Here is a 19,705-nt window from a genome sequence, read left to right on the forward strand (position 1 = left end):
CCAGTAAAATACAAATGAAAAACTTCAAAAACCAGAAATAACATTATCTGTGGTACACTACATACCAAGAGGGCAGATGACTGACAACCAACTGGAACATGGTAACTATTCCATATTTAGTGTTGCAGCAGTATGCTAAAATGTGCTTTTGTGTATGGAGACACTTATAAATGTTCAAATGTTTCCTCGCTATAAATTCACTGGGTTGTCTAAGCAAACCAGTCTCTGCATATATATTATTTGGAAGAAACTGATTTTCTGGATCCATTTCAATCGGGGTTTAGGCTTGGTTTTGGCACAGAAACTGCTTTGGTTGCCCTGTATGATGACCTCTTTAGAGAAAGAAACAAGGGAAACATGTCCCTGTTAATTCTTCTTGACCTCTCAGTGCCTTTCAATACCATAGACCATGGTATCCTTCTGGAACAACTCTCCAAACTAGGGGCGGGTGGCACTGCTTTGCGGTGGTTCCAGTCCTACTTGGATGGTCGTTCCCAGAGGGTGTTGCTTGGGAAATGCTTTTCAGCCCCATGGAACCTTCAGTGTGGGGTTCCTCAGGGCTCAATCCTATCCCCCATGTTGTTTAACACCTACATGAAACCACTGGGTGGGGTTATCCGGAGGTTTGGAGTACATTGTCAGCAGTATGCTGATGACACTCAGCTCTATTTCTCCTTTACATCTGCAGGTGAGACAGTGGAAGTGCTGGACCAGTGTCTTGACTCAGTAATAGACTGGCTGAGAGCCAACAAACTGAAACTCAATCCAGATAAGACTGAGGCACTGTTAGTGGGTAGTTCCCTAGGTCAGATGGGTGGGAGATTGCCTGCTCTTGATGGGGTTACATTTCCTTTGAAGAAGCAGAGTCACAGCTTGGGGGCATTCCTGGATCCTTTGCTGTTGCTTGAGGCTCAGAGAGCCTGGAGTGCCTTCCATCAGCTTCGGCTGGTGGCCTAGCTACGCCCTCATCTGGACAGGGATAGCCTAACTACTATTGTCTATGATCTGGTAACCTCAAGGTTAGGTTACTGCCATGCGTTATACGTAAGGCTGCCTCTGTAGATGGTTTGGAAACTTCAGCTAGTGCAGAATTCAGCGGTCAGGTTGCTCATTGGAGCAAGACAGTTTGAGCATATTACACCAATCGTAGTCGGACTGCACTGGCTACCAATTAGTTTCTGGGCTCAATTCAAAGTTCAGGTTTTGACCTATAAAGCCTTAAACGGCTCAGGACCGCAATACTTCAAGGACTACCTCTTTCCATTTGAACCTACCTGGACCCCGAGATCATTTTCTGAAGCCCTCCTTTGTGTGCCTCCTCCTCGAGAGGTCTGGAGGATGGCAACACGAGAATGGCTCTTCTCTGCAGTGGCTCCTTGTCTGGAATGCTTTCCCCAGGGAAGGTCGCCTGGCGCCTTCATTATACACCTTTAGGCCCCAGGCAAAAACATTCCTTCTTAACCAGGCCTTTGGTTGATTTGATTGACATCCTATGCCCTTTTAAAATGTAGGGTTTTTGGGGGGTGGTTATTGGGTTGTTTTTATTTTGATGATATATTTGGTGGTTTTATATTTTAATTTTGTTTTGTGAACTGCCCTGAGACCTCCAGGTATAGGGTGGTATATAAATTCAATAAATTAATAATAATAATAATAATAATAATAATAATAATATTACTACATTATTTGACTTACCTGCCCTTCAGCATAAGGTCTCAGGCTGGGTTACAACAAATATAAGAATACAATATTAAAAGCCGGTGCAGCAATTTACATTCAGGAGGACAGGGTGCATCCTAATTATAATTTATATCTCAGAGTCGCTTCTTCAGCCTCCAAGGAAAGCTATACAATGAAGGTGCCAGATACACCTCTTTCAAAAAGGAATCCTGCCCTCTCCTGGCCACAGCTCTTTCAGTATATGGAATATGGAGATAACAATAATAACCCACTCAGCACGGTTGTACGTATTTTCAATATAATGCATAGGAGGCGTGCTGAATATGACTTGAGACTTGCACCCTCTTGTGCCAGGGGGACATATTTCCTTTTTATAATCTGAAAATCTCCCTGTCCTTACGCTGTAGTCCTGTTACTCACTTACCTGGGAGTCTGCCTCACGGAACTCAAGGGGACTGCTGAGTAGAAACGCACAGCTGTGCGCCATTAATTCATTCTTTATTATTATTTCTTAAAAAGACCATATTCTGTACAGTATACCCTGGCAGGTGAGGCTGAAAGGTCACCTGGCCTCTGTCTCCGCCGCATTTCTCTGCGCGCGCATTCCTCGGAAGACAGGGCTGGGGGCGGGACGAGGGGCTCGCGACTCCTCCTCTCCTCCGCCTCCCCTTTGTTGTACCGCGTCTCCGTGCTGGCGTGGGGATGCGCGCGTGCGCGAAACGAATTAGGCGCCAGCTGCGCGAGAGAGGGGGCAACAGGGGGCGTGTCGTCTCTTCCTAACCCCCCCCCCCAAGAAACAACGTATTTTGTCTCCCGAACCATTGTTTTCCTGCCCCAACCTTCAGTCCTAGAATACGAGGAGGCGGAGACCACCGGCCTTTCCCCTTTCCCCACCTGCCTGGGACTGGGACTCACCTTGGCAGATACGTTTTCTTTGGCTCTTCACTTTTATACGTAAAGCAACGACAAGTATGCATTTTAAATATAACCCTTTTTTCAGAGCCCCCTCTAAAAAAACCGCGTGCCTTCGCCCCTGTCCCCCGCATTCACAGAGGCAGCCACCAACGATGCATAATTTCTAAAAAGAAGACCACGTGAGCTCTAGCGTAGGCTTTCCTCAGCCTGACGCTCTCCAGTTGTTTTGGACTACAATTCCCATCAGCCTCAGCTAACAAATGCAGGCTGGGGCTGATGGGAATTGTAGTCTATAACGTCAGGAGGGCACTAAGTCAGGGAAGGCACTCTAGTGGCTGACAATGTGATAAACACACTGGGCATAAGAGATCCTAGCACTTAAAGGATTCAGGGCCCATGGAGGAAATGTCTAAAATACATCTGGGAAAATTAAGGTAGCAGGTGTCCCACTGGCACTGCAATTTGCAGCTGCCCTATGAGCAAAATAAACAAAAGCACACACAGCTTGTGTAGAGCTAAAAGCAAAGCTTTCAGGAAGGATCAGCTGGGATGGTGTTTAGGATAGCAGCAGCAGCAGCAGCAGCATCCTCTTCCGAATCCTCATTACTAGAGTATCATAGTAAATTGCCATAACCGAGTATAGTTGGATTACTATGTTAAGGTGTTAACTTGCTGGAGGCAAATTAGGAACGTTTTAAGGACTCCAATCCTTGTGAAGGTGGTTTGAGAAACAGCACATCAGGCCGTAGTACCTTCTTGCAAAATACGGGCTGCATACGCATTTCGGATAACATCGTTTGAACACGGATGAAAACGCAGTGAGTGCGCAGTAAACCGGAGCGTGAACACAACCTGAGTACTGTACAGCAATCTCAAAAAACCAGCCTGATGCTTTTCGTCATTACGGCCTTCCTTCGGGATTATTCAGGCGCCTGCTGCCCTCTACCGTCCCCAGTTGCCCATGGCACGTTGTCCGGCCCACGCTGGCCCGGGCCCGGCTCCTCCTCGCCCCTCGAGGATTGGCCGCGGCTCTTCGGGCTCTGATCTGCGCTGTCAGTCACGCGCTTCTCGGCTCTTCCTGGTGGCGGCTGTAGGGGCGTGAGCGGCGGCGGCGGCGCAGGTGAGGAAGCGATTGATCGCCTGGCCTGGGCGGGTCTGTTTGGAGCGATCGGAGGCGGCGGCGGCGGCCGGGGTTGCGGTGGGACGGGGGTTGTAGCAATGAAAGCCAATGGAGAGGTGGATTAGACGAGAAGGAAGAGCTGGCGTGGGAGAGGGGACGGCGGAGGAAGCCTGGCGAGCAAACACCATAACCGATTCTTCGGCGCGCGGTCCTTTTCTCTCTCTTAGGTTCGGGAGAAAGAAAGATGGATCCCTAACTGGGGCCGTGACAGTTCCCGGAGCGGTTGTCGTGGGCCTCCGGGAGTGCTGGAGGGGTAAGCTGCTCTTGCTTGGAGTCGGAGAAAGGGGTTTAAATTTGCTGGGCAAGGCTTGGCCCTCCCCGGATTTTGGCCCCAGTTGCCAAGTGACGCTGCTGGGATTGCGCTCTCGTTGCGAATCGCTGCTCCGCGTCCCTGCGTAATTATGCAACCTAATCCTCTGTGCTGCTGCATGTTTTTACTCGGTTGCATGCGCCACGGAATTAAGGGGGGCTTGTTGCCGAATAGAAAGGCGCACAGCGCGGGACTGCAGCCTTGGAGCCTGATTCTGAGCATGCCTACTCGGGAGGAAGTGGATTGCTAAACTGAGGTTGCTTCATTGCGTGTAGGATTGCAGCCTGAGAGCACTGGGAAGCTGGACGTGAGCTGGGGTGGAAGGAAGGCTGGCTGTAGGGGTGCCGTTTCTGAAATGAACTTCGATGGGAATCAACTAGCTAGCTAGCTGCACGTTGGTGAATGCAGATTTAAAGCACAGGCCTGCCATAGTTCAGGGCAGGCCAATGAACCTGTGCTCTTGAGAGTGTAGTGGAGTTCTTTAGTGCAAACAGTTTAGTTCCTTTGGGAAGCAGGGCCTTGTTGCTCTTTGGATATACTGTTGAGGGACCTTCTACAGTCCAAGGGCCATATTGCCTCCTAGGGAACCTCCTAGGGATGCCAGTGGCGGGTGAGGAGAGCATATATAAAATATATATTTGCACAGTAGGCTTGTTTCTGTGCTGCACACACTCTCACTCACATCCTTCTGGTTTCCCCAATCCAGACAAGCAAGAAGCATTATCAAAATTCCATGAAGTGTGTGTGGGAGGGCGTTATTGGGGTGGGTTTTTTTGTTACTATGGTATGTATTTGTGTGTGATTATATTGCAAACTGTCCTGTGATCCTTGGATGAAGGGCGGTGTAGAAATTTAATAAATAAGTAAACAAACAAACGAATAATATTTTGTCACACTCGAGGAGAGTGCAAAGAAGGGCTGGGGAAGGTTTTAGCTTGAGGATTATTATTATACCAGCCTGCGAATTGTAGCTTTGTAAGGGGACTAGGGGTCTCCTAACAACTCTCTCCACACTCTTATCAAACGGCAGTACCCAGGGTTCTTTGGGGGGTGCCATGGCTGTTTAAAGTGGTATGATAATGTTTCAAATGCATAGTGCAGATGGGGCCATAGTGAACTAACAATTCCCCCTGGGGAGTGAGTAGCTTTCCAGACATACGTTTCTCAAGCCATTCTGCAGCACACTGGTATACGTGCAGGTCGGCTGGCGTGCAAGTTTTTGACCTCTGATAAGCCTTATAGAGTTATCTGCAATATTTTACTTGGGCGATAGTACGTTACCCCTTCCCCAGTTTTAATCTCGTTGTTGCACAACTGCCTGGTGTTGATAAGGAGGAATGATCATCAGCACCAATGTTTGATGTGATGACATTTCCCTTGTAAAAATGTACTTGGGCTGGCAGGCTAGGACTTGGGTGACCAGATTTCAAACCTCCACTCAGCCATGAAGTTTACTGGATTGGGCCAGTCAGTCCCCAGCCTACCCTACCTCACAGGGTTGTTGTGATGATACTATGGAGGGCAGAGGAGAGGCATGTATGAGCTCCTTGGGGGGAAAGGTGGGATATAAATGGAGCAGCAATCATCATCATCCTCATCCTCTTGAGAACTTACTTCAAAGTACCTTGCTGCCCATCCTAAAGCTTGAGGAAATGTGAGGAGACTGGGGTGCAAACTGTTTGATCAAAGGACTTGTGCCCTTTGGGGGAGGGGCTCCACATAGAACTCATGCCACACGGCTTACTGTATCTCATGGCTTGAACCAAGTCACAGCTAGGTCGAGGCCATGTCTCAGGATTAGACCCATATTTCACTTGCATTTAGGATGAACTAGTTTTGGGAAAACAGCATTCTCCTTGCGGTGTCTGAGGATCCCTAAGATATGAACTGGTTCCTTCTGCAGATGAAAATCAAAATGATGAAAGGGGAGTCCTCCGAAAGCTTCTGAACAGGTTGTCTTGACACTGTGTATTCTCTGGAAATATTAGGAACCTAGGAAGTGGCTTTATACTGAATCAGGACTTTGGCCCATCCAGTTTAGTATTGTCTTACCCTGGCTGGTGGTGGTGGTCCTCCATGGCTTCAAACGGATGTCCCCAGAAATGCCGGGGATTGAACCTGGAACCATCTGTGTGCAAACCATGGACCCTCCCCCTAAGCTTTTCTTAAGGCACAGCTGCCCTGCTCTCTTGGCAACAGGTCTGTAAGTGGTGACCTTCTGCTTAGCCAGTAGCACCTCTGACTGTGCCAGTAGTGTAGATTTTGAGGGCCAATAGATGTGCCCTTAAACACACAGCTTGTCCCCCCCAATTAATTACAGGGCTTGGGGAGCCTGATTATCACTCTGAAGGGAGACTTCACTCCTGCACTAAGAGCTCCTTGCCTACTAGGGGTGTACCTAGGGTTGGGTTGGGTTGGGTTGGGTTGGCCCTTCCAAGGGCACAGCCCATGGGGTGGCAAAAAGCACTAGGTAAGGTGGAGAGAGCCAGTGATTGCCAAGGGTGCAGGGGACTGGGAGTGTGTGTGATACAGCTCCTTGCTAAGGGTGCAAGGAAGTCTAGGTGCGTCTCCACCTCCATTGTTCTGCCCGGACACTGAGGTCCAGCGCCGAGGGCCTTCTGGCGGTTCCCTCGCTGCGAGAAGCCAAGTCACAGGGAACCAGGCAGAGGGCCTTCTTGGTAGTGGCACCCGCCCTGTGGAATTCCCTCCCACCAGATGTCAAAGAGAAAAATAACTACCAAATTTTTAGAAGACATCTGAAGGCAGCCCTGTTTAGGGAAGCTTTTAATGGTTAATAGGTTATTGTATTTTAGTGTTCTGTTGGAAGCCGCCCAGAGTGGCTGGGGAAACCCAGCCAGATGGGCGGGGTATAAATAATAAATTTATTATTATTATTATTATTATTATTATTATTATTATTACTACTACTACTACTACTACTACTACTGGGTATGCCTCTGTTCCCTACAGACCCTCTTAGGTGCTGAGATTAGCAGAGGGTGCCCTCTTGGTCGTTCCTCCACCATCAGAGGCGTGGGGGTGGTGGCAGCAGCTCAGGAGAGGGCATTCTGTGTGGTGGCCCCTAAGCTGTGGAACTCCTCTTTGCAGAACTCTCCTTGGCACCATCCTTGTACAGCTTCCAGAGGGTGCTGAAAGACGTGCCTCTTTACTTTGGCTTTTGACACTTTAGTTATATCTTTTTAGGACCCAACTTATATTTGTGATTGTGAGTTGTTTTAAGCAGTGTTTAATATTGTGTTTTAATGTTGCAACCCACCCTGGGCCCTTAGGGTGGGTAAATAACAATAACAGTAACAATAATAGTTTGTAAGTCACTTTGGGTTGCACTGGGCAAGATAAAGCACGTAGCAACTTTATTTAAATTATTATTATTAATAATGGGGTTCCCTCCCCTCCCCTCCCCTCCCTGGATTAGGAGGGCCCCTTTTTGCTTAAAAAAGATGGTGTATAGACTTTTTGGTTTGGACTGGTGGATGGAGCATATTAAGATGACTGAAGTGGGAGTTGTGCTCTGTATACATTGCAGGGAGGTGCAGGTGGTGCTCTCCCTTTTCTCCTGCTCCCCCACCCCACTGGCAAAACGAGCCAAACATTGCTGAATGGGCAAAACTTCCAGTCCTGTACTGCTGTGTTTGCAGTGCTCTTGTCCTTCCTTTCCATTGGAGCAGCTTCTTTCACATCAAACTGCCTTTGGGCAAACAGCATTGCTTAACAGAGCAGTAGCAAAGAACCTCCTCACTTGCCTTTTAATCCTTTATCTTGCTTCAGACACTGTGGATCCATGCCTCGAGGCTAAATACCACTTAAAAGGGTTTTATTCACCCCCACTGTAGTACCGAATCTAATGCGAAGGGGGGCGGGAACATGTGACTGGCTTGTGACTTAATGTACCGCCTCATGCGCAGTTGTTGTTTTTTTTTGGGGGGGGGGAAGGAGAAGAGAGGATCATGGCTGCTTGAATAATGTGTTTTAATCTTTTGACTGTTTGTTTTTGTGATCGCCAGGCAGACTGTCCGATGAAGACGGAAGCTGCTTTGCTGTTCCCCCTTGAGCTACAGCTTCCTATGCCATGAGTAACACCACTATGCCCACCTCTGCTGGGCCGCCCAACGACTCCTTGGTGGGCTATGTTCTGGTGCCATTTTTTCTTATCACTGTCATCGGAGTCATCGTAGCTGTGGTGAGTTGTCTTGAATTCAACCAGATGAGCTCCAAATGCTGCACATTTATTTATTGGGTTACTAATACAGTCATTAAAAATAATCTGAGAGCAGAGTGCAATCTAATAAACTCCTTCCTTCCCTCCTTCCCTCCTTCTTTTCTTTTCTTTTCTTTTCCTTTCTCCTCCTCCTCCTCCTCCTCCTCCTTCTTAATTTCCTTTATTAGTGGATAGTTCAGTTGGTTAGAGCATGGTGCTGATAACATCAACAATGCAGGTTCGATCCCCATATGGGACAGTTGTATATTCCTGCATTGCAGAGGGCTGGACTAGATTATTCCCAGGGTCCCTTCCAACTCTACAATTCTATGATTCTATACTGAAAGAAAAAGGTCTCTAAGTGACTTACAGAAAGGTTAAAAGCCAAAATGGCTTAACTTCATTAGAACTTTGAAAAGTTCAACCTAGAAACAACCCAGCAGGAAAACGTCAAAAACAGCAGCAGCCAGAACATTTCATCCGATAGGCCATCAACAAGCTTGTCACAAACTGTCCAAATGTCGGGGAGAGGAAATAAGTTTTAATCTGGTGCTGAGGTGGATGGTGCCACCACTGGGAAGAGCATTCCACAGAAGGGGAGCCAACACCCAAAGCCCCTCTGAACATCTCTCAAAGATGGCACCCAGATGAGGACCTTTTGGAGAAAGGTTCCTATTGGGAGAGATCCTCTAAAAGACATTGGGGTCCTAATCACAACCAGTACAGTGGTACCTCGGCTTAAGTACTTAATTCATTCTGGAGGTCTGTACTTAACCTGAAACTGTTCTTTACTTGAAGCACCACTTTAGCTAATGGGGCCTCCTGCTGCCACCGTGCCACCGGAACACAATTTCTGTTCTCATCCTGAAGCAAAGTTCTTAACCTGAGGTACTATTTCTGGGTTAGCGGAGTCTGTAACCTGAAGCGTATGTAAGCTGAAGCATATGTAACCCGAGGTACCACTGTACTTTGAATTGAGCCAGCAAACAGAATAGTACATAAGTTATATAAACCAAATCATACTTTGAAACATCAACAGTAGCAAAACACACTGATCTAGTGGGGCAGCTTTGCCCATCTTTACCAGCAACAAGTTAAGCAGAGGCTTAGGTTCAAAAATGTATTTTTATTACAGCAATGGAATACATGGAGCTGCCCCTTCCCCCCCGGAATGCCTCCCCCCCCCCGCAAGAATAAATCCCTGAGCAAATCTCTTGTAAAAGTAGCTGGTTCAAATCAAGCGGCTGGGCAGCTCGCTGTTGTCTCAGTATTTGGTTCTGGCTGCAGCTGCGCTTCCGTTTCTTAACAGCGGTGTTGCCAAATTGGTCTCAGAAACTGTTGAGCCTCATCTGGAATTAGCATGACATCTGGTGAGGTGCATGAGTGGAGGTGCAGTGAGGAGCGCTTGGTCTGTTTGGCTGATGCTTTGCTTGTTCTGTGGTGAGAGGAACATTTGACCGGTTGTAGAGCCCCATAAAGGGAGATGGGTGAATGGGGAAGCTCGGTCATTCACTGTTTCCTGCTGAGCCTTGCCACCTTTTCTGCCTTCTCACTTCTGCATTATAAAGTTGCACCTTCTTTCCAAACCATTTCCCCTTCCTGTTGAGCTAGAAGGCAGCCAAACTCCCCTGCCATGCACTACAATAACCTTTAGTTTTTACTTAACCCTACTGTAATCAGCGGGCTGCTTAGCAGAAGTGGGCAGAAGGTAGAGCTAGATCTCCGGATAGATCTCTGGGGGAATCTGAATTAGATTGGCATGGGTTTGCAATTCCCAGCTGCTTAGTAATAGCAACATCAAAATGGCTTTTCCTACCTAGGTTATGCTGCTGAAATGAAGAATGCTAACCAGTGTGGAAGAACAGTGAGTTCAGTTCAGTTCTGAAAAATAGAAGGCTGGTTTTGGAATGTGCTTAGAGGCCCACTGAATTCAAACGTCACCTTTTGCAGCAGGCTCTGGTTGCAAATTGAATCCAGCAATTAGTTTATTAAGCCAGGTCTAGATAAAGTTCATGTACTCATTTAACTGGGCACCTGAAATTAGATACTGCTGTATAAGGGTTGCTTTCAGTGACGTAATTTGTAGCTGGGTGTAGGTACCTTGAATTAAACTACATAATTGCTGATCTGGTTTTGGAGGATGCACTTCCTTTTATTTTAAGTTTGTCTTAAGAATATAGAACGAGTAAATGGGAAAGGACTGGGCCCCTCTTTTGAAGTATTTTAGATTCAGAAGCTCGACATGAGTCTGTCCTTCATAATTTACAGGGCATACATATTATTTATTTACTTATTTGAAGTGTTTTCATCCATATGGGCTGCAGCTTAGCGGCAGGTCCCAGGTTTGATTCCTTTCATCTCCAGGCAGGGCTGGGAGAAGCCCTTTTCTGAAACCCCGAAGAGTTGCTGCCAGTCTGTGTCAGGCAGTATTGAGCTAGATGAACCCAATGGTCTGGCTCTGTCAAAGGCAGCTTCCTATGTTTCTGCTCTTCAGCCAAAAAAGGCTCCCAGAGTAAATTGCAAATTTCAGTAAGACACTCCCTGCCCTCAGGCGTACCATGATAATCATCATCATCATTTATTTGTACAATCTAAAAGACTCATAACAAAAGAAAAGCAGTATTGGGAGAGAGGAGGAATAAAGCACTTGAGTATGACTCTTGAGAATCTTGATTCTTTCCCTGCCCCAAGTGGAGGGAATTTGAAATATTTTCCTGTTCTATGTTAAACAGGAGCCAGATGGGCGGTGTATAAATAATAATTATTATTGGACAAACCCACCATTTTAATGTCTTAAATCTGGCCCTTGTGACTGCCATTTCCCTTAAGTATGCCCAGAAGCTGTGGACTTAAAATAAGCAGTTTCTTCTTTGGCCTTTGCCTCGCCTAAAAAATGGATAATGGGGTGGGACTTGGGGCTTATTCGTACTTCTGCTTGCGACGTGCCTAGAAAGGGGGAGCAGTTTCCCCCTTGCCCCGCTCCTTTCCAAGGGAAAACCCGCTCTTTAGTGATAGTCCAGAACAAACAGCAATCTGGGGAAAACCCAAATTGCCATTTGCGCCAATTAAGTTCTGAAGAGCGGTTTTCCTCAGGGGAGACAAGTGTGGATAAGCCCTTTGTTTCCTTTCAGTGGAAAGGGCTAATGGGGAGTGCAGTGTGCTTTGCGAAGCTCCCTCCTTGAGAAGGGGTATGAAAATATTTTAAATAAATGAATAGATACTGTCATGGAGCGGCTTCTCTTGATATCTTTGTTGTCATCCAATACCGAGAGCCAGGGGTTCTCATGCTGCAGCCTACTATCGTGTGACATCGCCATTGTCAGGTTTGCTCCTTGTCCGTGGACGGGTGTAGGAAATGCTTCTCCTGCTGCTGGCGTCTGTTGCCCTGTTAATCCTTTTCTTTCTTGTTCCATGCTTCATTCCTCGAAAGGAGAAATAATCCGTAGACGCTCTGTATGCTTCTCTCATGGCTGTTTCTCTTTTCAAATTGCAGATGATGTACATTCAGAAGAAGAGAAGGTAAGGGGCTTGTGCGGGTTGACCAATTAGTTCTCGTTGGAAATGAGGAGTTTGGGGTCATGTGGCTCTTCAGAACCAACTTTTCTTTTCTTGCTCAAGAAAATGGCTTTTGTCTCTGCTTGAGAACACAGGAGCTTTTGTGTGCAAGGCTATCAGCTGTTTATTTAGCTGGTTCTACATATGATAAGTCAGTTTCTATGCTTTGGGCAGTTTATGGGATTCTTTGAGATAGACTCATGCTAATTATTTGTGTGGGTGTGTGGAGATTAATAGTATTTTAACTATTGCATGCCCCTTCCCTTTCTACCTGGGGGAAATGGTTTCTGGAAATAGGGGTGGCTTTCAGTGCAGGGAAACACTTTTCCCGCAAACTAATCTATCCACCCTAATTTTGCATTTGCTCCTGTATAAAAGCCAGTCGCCACATGGGAAAGTGGTATCATTTCTTTCTGCTGATCTGTCTCTCAGGTATGACCGGTTACGCCATCACTTGCTACCGATGTACAGCTATGATCCTGCAGAGGAGCTCCATGAGGCTGAGCAGGAACTTCTGGTGGAGCCAGAAGACACAAAGGTGAGCTTACTTGGGACCTACAGAATCATAAAATCGTAGACTTGGAAGGGTACCCAAGGGCTATCTCATCCAAGCCCCTGCAGTGCAAAAAAAAAAGTCTGATCCTCTATCAACTGAGCTACCAGGCTTGATTTCAAATTTTCAAGAACAAACTACAGTGGTACCTTGGGTTACAGACGCTTCAGGTTACAGACATTTCAGGTTACAGACTCCGCTAACCCAGAAATAGTACCTTTGGTTAAGAACTTTGCTTCAGGATGAAAACAGAAATCGTGCAGCGGCGGCGCAGCAGCAGCGGGAGTCCCCATTAGCTAAAGTGGTGCTTTAGGTTAAGAACAGTTTCAGGTTAAGAACGGACCTCCAGATACGAGAGACTTAGCACATAGCTCTGTAAATCAAGAAAATCTTTAATAAAAATACATTTTAAAAAAAAAGAACGGACCTCCAGAACGAATTAAGTTCTTCACCCAAGGTACCACTGTAATATGATTAATTAATTGCAGGCCCATGCAAAATACCCTTACCTCTCAAACCATCCATCCTTTGGGGCATTTCTCTCTCTCCACTCACATACCAACTATCCATTAATGCACCCACCCAGCTCCCTTCCTGCATTTCCTTCCTTTTCTGCATCTCGGGAGAGACAAGGTGTTTTCCGACGAACAAAATGGCACGGTGCAAAAGGGGGAATAGACCTGTGCAGCAATTTTGTTAGGCAGATTAGAGGGCAAGGCCTTTGGAATAAAGACCTCAGGATCCATTCTGAAATGGGTTCACATAACTCTGTAGGGAATTTCTTGGCGCTGGGCAAGGAAGTATTTTGCAAGCATGAATCCAGTGGGATCCATGCTTACAAAGCACACTCTCTTCAAGTGGGGAGGAGGGTGCCTCTCCCAGGCAGGAAAGCCATGGGTGGAGCCTGCCAGAGATAACAAGGGCTGCATGGCATGCAGCTGAGAGTTGCCCCACACTTGGTGTAAGACGCATGTGCTTCTTAACTTTGTGGTTTTGTGATTTGGATGTGGATTGGTTCGAAGGCATATAAGCACTACATTTTAAAGCAATCTTTCACTGGATTGGCTCTGTTTGGTGTTCTTCCATAGATCAAAGATGACTCACTCCAATAGAAAAAATAGTGGCTGCACCCATTCTTAGCGTTTTAGTACATTAGAGCTGGGGTAGACATCTTTTGTGTGTCAAGGACTGCATTTGCACAGGGTTTTTGAAAATGTCCCCGAGTCTTTCCATCTTCAGCCTCTTATGTGAAAAACAGCAATGGGGAGGGGGTAGCATTTAGAAAAATGAGGTGCTTAGTTCTCTGGCATTTCCAGCTTACTGTTTGTCAGTTTCTGGAAGTTTGAGAACCATTGCATTAAGCCATTGGAATGCCACAGACAAGCACTACAGCTGAGCTACCATTTAAAGGGTGTGGTCAAAGCCTAAAAGCAGCCAAGCATATGTTTAATAATGCTAACCAACATGGAGTTTTGATGAAAATTGGGTCAGTGACCCAATACCTAATTTGTGCAGGGATTCTTCTAGCAAAGAAGTGTCTACAGCTTTTATGAGTAATCAGTATCTATGCCGTTGTGTTAATAGTGAGCTTGGTTTTAAGTTCATCTGCCCCTTTTCATAGTTACATAATGAAGACCGCAACCTGCTAATAGAAGCATGAAAATGCTTTAACCCTACTGTGGCTTGTGGGGAGTGGAGGAATCTCAGGTTCTTGATCATTTGGGAATTTTACTGCTTCTTCAACTGTGTGCAGGGCCTGGGGCACGTGCCTAGGACCCAGAAGCATTTTTGAAGCCTTGGTGTCATTGCCTTTTTTTAATGAGCAAAACTTAACACGCCTGCACTGTCTGCAGAGTTTTGCTAGCTCAATGCGTTTTGGAAGATAGATGCAATACAGGCAACTGTGCGGTTGGCGTACATGGTGCAAGCTCTCTTCCTGCTAATGTTCCACCCAAAGAATAATAAATGGAAGTTCAGTTTCCATTGGTCTAACCACCACTTCTACCAGCAGAAGCCATGTTGTGTCTAGAGCTAGTTATGTAAGGTGTCCCATAATAGAGATGTTCAGCAGAAATTTAATTAGTGCGCTGGTAGAATCAATTCTCGTACTCATTTTGGTAAATGTCAATTGCCTTTTTACTTTGAGCAGTGAAGTCGCAGTGTGGCTGCTTTCTCTTTTCTGGCTCTGGCATGATGCAGGAGATTTCCAGTCAATCAGCTGATTTGGCTCAAAACTGTGCAAGGAGAAAAACAATCCCTTTGAAACAGAAACTGCCAGCTGATTGCTCTCAGTTGCAAATATAAGACTGCTCTGTTGTGGGAAGTGTTTATTCTCAGAAAAGGAGACGATTGCTGATGAAGGTATGATGGATGTACTTGATCGGGTGGATGCAATGAAAGTGTCTATTGTACGTTGCAGGTGATGCGAGCCTGGGGAGGATACCAACCCTACCGCCCTTCTTTTATGGACGTGAAAGCTTAATGCTGCTCAGCGCAGACCAACAACAAGTTGTGGACACATGACCTCATCTACTTGGCATGCATGCCAACTTTAAGTACTCTCAAGGGCCATTAAGTTTGAACCTACTGCCTTTCTTTCCACTTGAGAACTGTGTCCTTTTGCCTAGGTTCCTAGTGAGGGAGGTGAGTAGGTGTGGGTCCCTGCTGCCGACACACTTGCCCGTGAAGATTTTGTGCACAGAGCAGCCTAGAGAGTTGCATGTTTGGATCTGGAAAAGCTCTGGCTTGGCATGGCATTCCTATTTCATTTGAGATGGATATAGGTGGAGGTTCTGAAGTTCCTGAAACTTCAGGTACTATGAACTACAGTCCCGAAAGGCTCAGCTTTATGAAAAACAAACAAAACCCAACTGACCTCTGCTTCCTTTTGTGACAGCAGTTATGACATTACAGTGCAATTGCTAAATGCCAGCTATCCTAAATGTCTCCATACATAATTAGTACATCACTTGGTTGCTGGGTTCCCGTGACGTGCCCCTCTACAGAGGCAGGGAAAGTGAACAAGTTGCACAGCTAATCTTTTGTGGGGTTTTTTTGGGGGGGGTGTGTTATAGTATTATCCTTCATTTTACAGTTGGAAACGTGTGGTAATGAACATATGCCCAACTGTGTATCCAGGGGGATGCAGTTTTGCTGGGAGCACCATGCAGGGAGCACAGGCTTGGGGAACCTGTAGCTCTCTAGAGGTTGTTGGACTCCCATCATCCCCAGCCAGTTTGGCCCAGTGGTCAATGGTGATGGAAGTGGTACCCCAACAACCTTTGGAAGGTCACAGGTTCCTTCTTCCTAGTTAGTATGTCAGTTAGAAGGGGCCTTAATATATTTCTTCAACCAAGCGTTTTAAGTTGAGTTGGGTACTTCTTTCTACAATGACGATTTTGTATCTGGGTGCTTGTCTTTGTTTTGTAAATAAAGTTCGCCTTGAACAGGAGCATCTCTGGCAAAACTTCCAAGCTTTTCCTGTAGCCTGTAATGCTTTATAACTTACCTTTAACCCAACTACAGCAGCTTAAGCAAGCACTGGGGGCAAGATACATTGCTGGCCTTGCCGAAGCAGAAAACACATTGCCATTGGTTGGCTGCCAAGCTGGGAACTAGCTATTGAACCTAACCTATTGGCATGATTAAGAGCTTCACAGGTGACTTGGGCAATACATGTATTTGAACTGTTTTCTTTGCCTTTGCTTTTCTCTTTCCCTTTCTCTTGTCCCAACAAACAGTGTTTCAATCTTCAGCGTTCTCGCTATCCACTATGGTCTTCCTTGTATGCAACCAGTACTAGAGAGCAAGGCTGGTGCTCTATGACCCTGCAGTGCAAATGTCTTGACACCTAAAGATGCCTTTTTTGGTTCTAGATAATTTCTAGCTGTCAAGAGAAAAACAAAAATGAAGTCTGTGGATGTGGAAATAAAGAGACTTTAATTTGCACATGACAAATTGACTACTAGGGAACTTGTCATAGCGCACGTTGCACCAGTTGCCTCCTTGTCATTCTTAAGCACACACCTGGCTAATTCACATGTTGGTTAAACTGATATAGCAGGTGGGGATTGAGTTTACCTGGCCTAAAATTGCATCCAACTAAAGCAGTAAGCAGTTTGCAGGCTTCAGAAGGCAAGAGCCTAATAAAGCAATCACAATGCAGTTTAACTCATTTGTACACTTCCAAGTGTAGCTTTTTGTCTAAGCTCCTCTGGATCTATTCAACCTATGGGTATGCTGCCATGAATCAACTTGACTGAACCAGCTCAGAAAAGAATCCCTTTGTAGATGGCCACCTTCTAATGATCACTTTTATTTTGGGATGTGCTGTTATTATCCTTCCTGTTTGGGAAACATTAATAGTGGCAGTGGGAGGGCAATCCCTGTTGACTTGAGTTCTGCTCTCAGGCAGTAGCTATATATGTGCACAGAAATGAAATTCCCATTTAGCTTAGCTTTGTGCCGTTACTGACCATGTGGAAGGCTTATTAGCTACATGAGCATCAGCAGGACAAATTATAGATAAGATGGATTGTTTCAAGAAGTGGCAGAAAGATATATCAAAATTTGTCTGGCAGGGCAAAAAACCCAGAATAAAATTTAAGATTTTAACTGATGCAAAAGAAAGGGGGGGTTTTGCGCTGCCGGACTTAAGACTCTATTATGAAGCAGCAGCTTTCTGCTGGCTGAAGCAATGGCTACTTCTTGAAGACACAGATATTTTAGATTTGGAAGGGTATGATAACAATTTTGGCTGGCATGCATATTTATGGTATGACAAGGCAAAGATCTATAAAGGCTTTAAAAATCATATTGTCAGGAAAGCTTTATATAATGTTTGGAATCGATATAAGGATTTGTTGGAAAATAAAACACCCAGATGGTTGTCACCAATGGAAGCTAGAGCAGTTAAAAAACTTAATATGGATTCAAATTGGCCAAAATATAGTGAAATTATAGAGTATGATGGTGAAAATGTCAAATTACAGAGCTTTGAGAAATTAAAATCCAAAGTTCGAGACTGGTTACATTATTATCAGATAAATGAGACTTTTAAGCAGGACAAGAAATTAGGATTTCAGAAAGAGAGGTCAAAATTGGAAACAGAACTGTTAGAGACCAATACTAAGAATCTGTCTAAAATGTATAACTTGTTGCTGAAATGGAATACACAGGATGAAACAGTTAAATCAGCTATGATTAAGTGGGCACAAGATGTTGGTCATGATATTATGTTTGCTGACTGGGAGCAGTTATGGACCACAGGCCTTAAATTTACGGCATGTAGTGCCTTGAAAGAAAACATAATGAAAATGATCTATAGGTGGTACATGACTCCAGTCAAGCTTGCAAAGATATATCATTTGCCCAATAATAAATGCTGGAAATGTAATGAATGCGAAGGAACTTTCTATCATCTTTGGTGGACCTGCCCAAAGGTTAAAGCCTACTGGGAAATGATCTATAATGAAATTAAGAAAGTCCTTAAGTGGACATTTGCAAAGAAACCGGAGGCTTTTCTCTTGGGCATGGTCGGCCAATTGGTACCAAAGAAAGATAAAACCTTTTTTATGTATGCAACCACAGCAGCAAGAATTCTTCTGGCAAAGTATTGGAAGATGCAAGAATTACCTACTCTGGAAGAATGGCAGACGAAGGTGACTGAATTTATGGGACTGGCAGAGATGACCGGCAGAATCCGTGATCAAAGGAGAGAGACGGTGGAAGAAGACTGGAAAAAATTTAAACTATATCTTAAGAACTGAACACTTGAGATGGTTGTTTAGACACTGGTGCAAGCTTCCTCAAACTCAACCCTCCAGATGTTCTTGGCTTACAACTCCCATGATCCCTAGCTAGCAGGCCCAGTGGTCAGGGATGATGGGAATTGTAGTCCCAAAACATCTGGAGGGCTGAGGTTGAGGAAGCCTGCATTGGTGTATGTACTAAGAACAGTAAGGTGGCAGGGCTTACCTAGGGTGTCTATGGTTTTTGAATGGGTAGTGTACATATAAATCATTTATGTCTTTGCTTGTTTGTAGTCTGCTCTTGCTATGTAGGAATTTTGTGCAACCTATTTCAGAGCATTTTGCCTTCTTGGTTTGGGCCTTAGATATATATATGCATACACACATTTCATTAACGTCTCCCTTTCAAATATACAAGAGCAGTGTTTACATCTGTCTAAGAAGGATGCTGCATATAGTTACAAGCAATCAGATCCAAGCTAGGTTTGCCCTTGAACTGCAATCATAAGCAACCCTGTTCATAACTGAATCCCCATTCAGCTCAGTGGGATTTGAGTCTTAGATAAGTGTGCACAGATAAGATTGTAGTCTTTCAGGAGGGCTATGAGCAGTTTGTTGGAAGGAGGGAAGTACCTGATTTGAGCTAATAAGGCCAGCTATTTCACTGTTAAAGCCATATCAGATTTGGTGACGCCAAGATGTAAATCTAGTTCAGGTTCCAAGTACGCAACAGCAAGACGCAGCCCAATGCTTTTGGGTTCGGAGTAAAAGAAAGTGTGCCAGATTTAAGGCAGTGCCAAGGCAGGATTCCTTTTTGTGCCTTTTGGGGAAGCTCATTCAAGTTCAGATGCCTGGTTTGGCCTGCTGCGTGCAGGACTGCTAACCTGTAAGCTGTGGTCTCATCTACTCCAGCTTAGAAGGTAGCAATCACAGATGCTCCCGAAACAAAACACAAAAGGGAAGGCTTGAAACATCAAGTGTTTTATTCAAGTAAACTGCAAATAGGAAATCAAGAAATCTTTAGCAATGGATCAGAGATTCATATAGCAGCCTACAAACCACTGCTCACACCTTCCTTCCCCCTCGGCTGTCTGTTCTTGAGTAGTTGAGGCAAGTTAGACATTATCATAGTTCAGAACTCACATTTGATTTCAGACCCATGGCCTTAATTTGCTGAAAACATCAAACAGGGCGGGGGGGGGGGAGGAGGACCAACCAACTCTTTACATTTTAAGAGGCAGAAAAAAAGACTGTCCCTTTCTTCCCATTTCCCTGATACATCAACTATAACCTTGTAAAAATTTGAAATGGACAGGTAGCTGGTTAATGGTAAACAGTGAAGTTTAGTCTCTCCCCTCAACTTCATGCTAACATATAATTTAAGCACCACATTAATCCTCAACCTGGAAATTGAAGAAGTGATTTGTTCCAGCATTGTGCAAATCATGTTATCCAAGTTTAGAAAGATGTCTATTTCAGCAACAACAGGGCTATTACTGCATATATCTAGAGCATTTGGGCACAAGAGAGACAGAGCCACTTA

The 19,705-nt window shown here is 45.3% G+C and overlaps 1 protein-coding gene across 4 annotated transcripts; it reads left to right on the forward strand.

The window, feature by feature from the left end:
- Positions 1 to 3,593: 3,593 nt before the first annotated feature.
- On the forward strand, positions 3,594 to 16,369 carry SMIM29 (small integral membrane protein 29). Of its 4 annotated transcripts, XM_081865440.1 has the most exons (6): positions 3,594 to 3,715; positions 3,943 to 4,028; positions 8,111 to 8,286; positions 11,798 to 11,823; positions 12,292 to 12,397; positions 14,832 to 16,369. In XM_081865440.1, the coding sequence occupies exons 3-6, from the start codon at positions 8,176 to 8,178 to the stop codon at positions 14,892 to 14,894; spliced, it is 306 nt and encodes a 101-aa protein (XP_081721566.1). In that variant the 5' UTR covers positions 3,594 to 3,715; positions 3,943 to 4,028; positions 8,111 to 8,175; the 3' UTR covers positions 14,895 to 16,369. The 4 variants fall into 4 exon arrangements, with proteins under 4 accessions (XP_081721566.1, XP_081721568.1, XP_081721567.1 ...); XM_081865442.1 differs by lacking the exon at positions 3,943 to 4,028 and having other exon boundaries at positions 3,614 to 3,715; XM_081865441.1 differs by lacking the exon at positions 3,594 to 3,715 and having other exon boundaries at positions 3,788 to 4,028; positions 8,115 to 8,286.
- The last annotated feature ends 3,336 nt before the right edge of the window (positions 16,370 to 19,705 follow it).

The sequence above is a fragment of the Podarcis erhardii genome (genome assembly GCF_964252035.2).
Source record: "Podarcis erhardii genome assembly, chromosome: 6".
Lineage (NCBI taxonomy): Eukaryota > Metazoa > Chordata > Lepidosauria > Squamata > Lacertidae > Podarcis > Podarcis erhardii.

Coding starts and splice junctions, on each gene's coding strand:
- SMIM29 (XM_081865440.1), top strand. CDS start 8,176: ATGAGTAACACCACTATGCCCACCTCTGCTGGGCCGCCCAACGACTCC. Junction 8,287..11,797: donor TCGGAGTCATCGTAGCTGTG/GTGAGTTGTCTT, acceptor TTCAAATTGCAG/ATGATGTACATTCAGAAGAA. Junction 12,398..14,831: donor TGGAGCCAGAAGACACAAAG/GTGAGCTTACTT, acceptor TGTACGTTGCAG/GTGATGCGAGCCTGGGGAGG.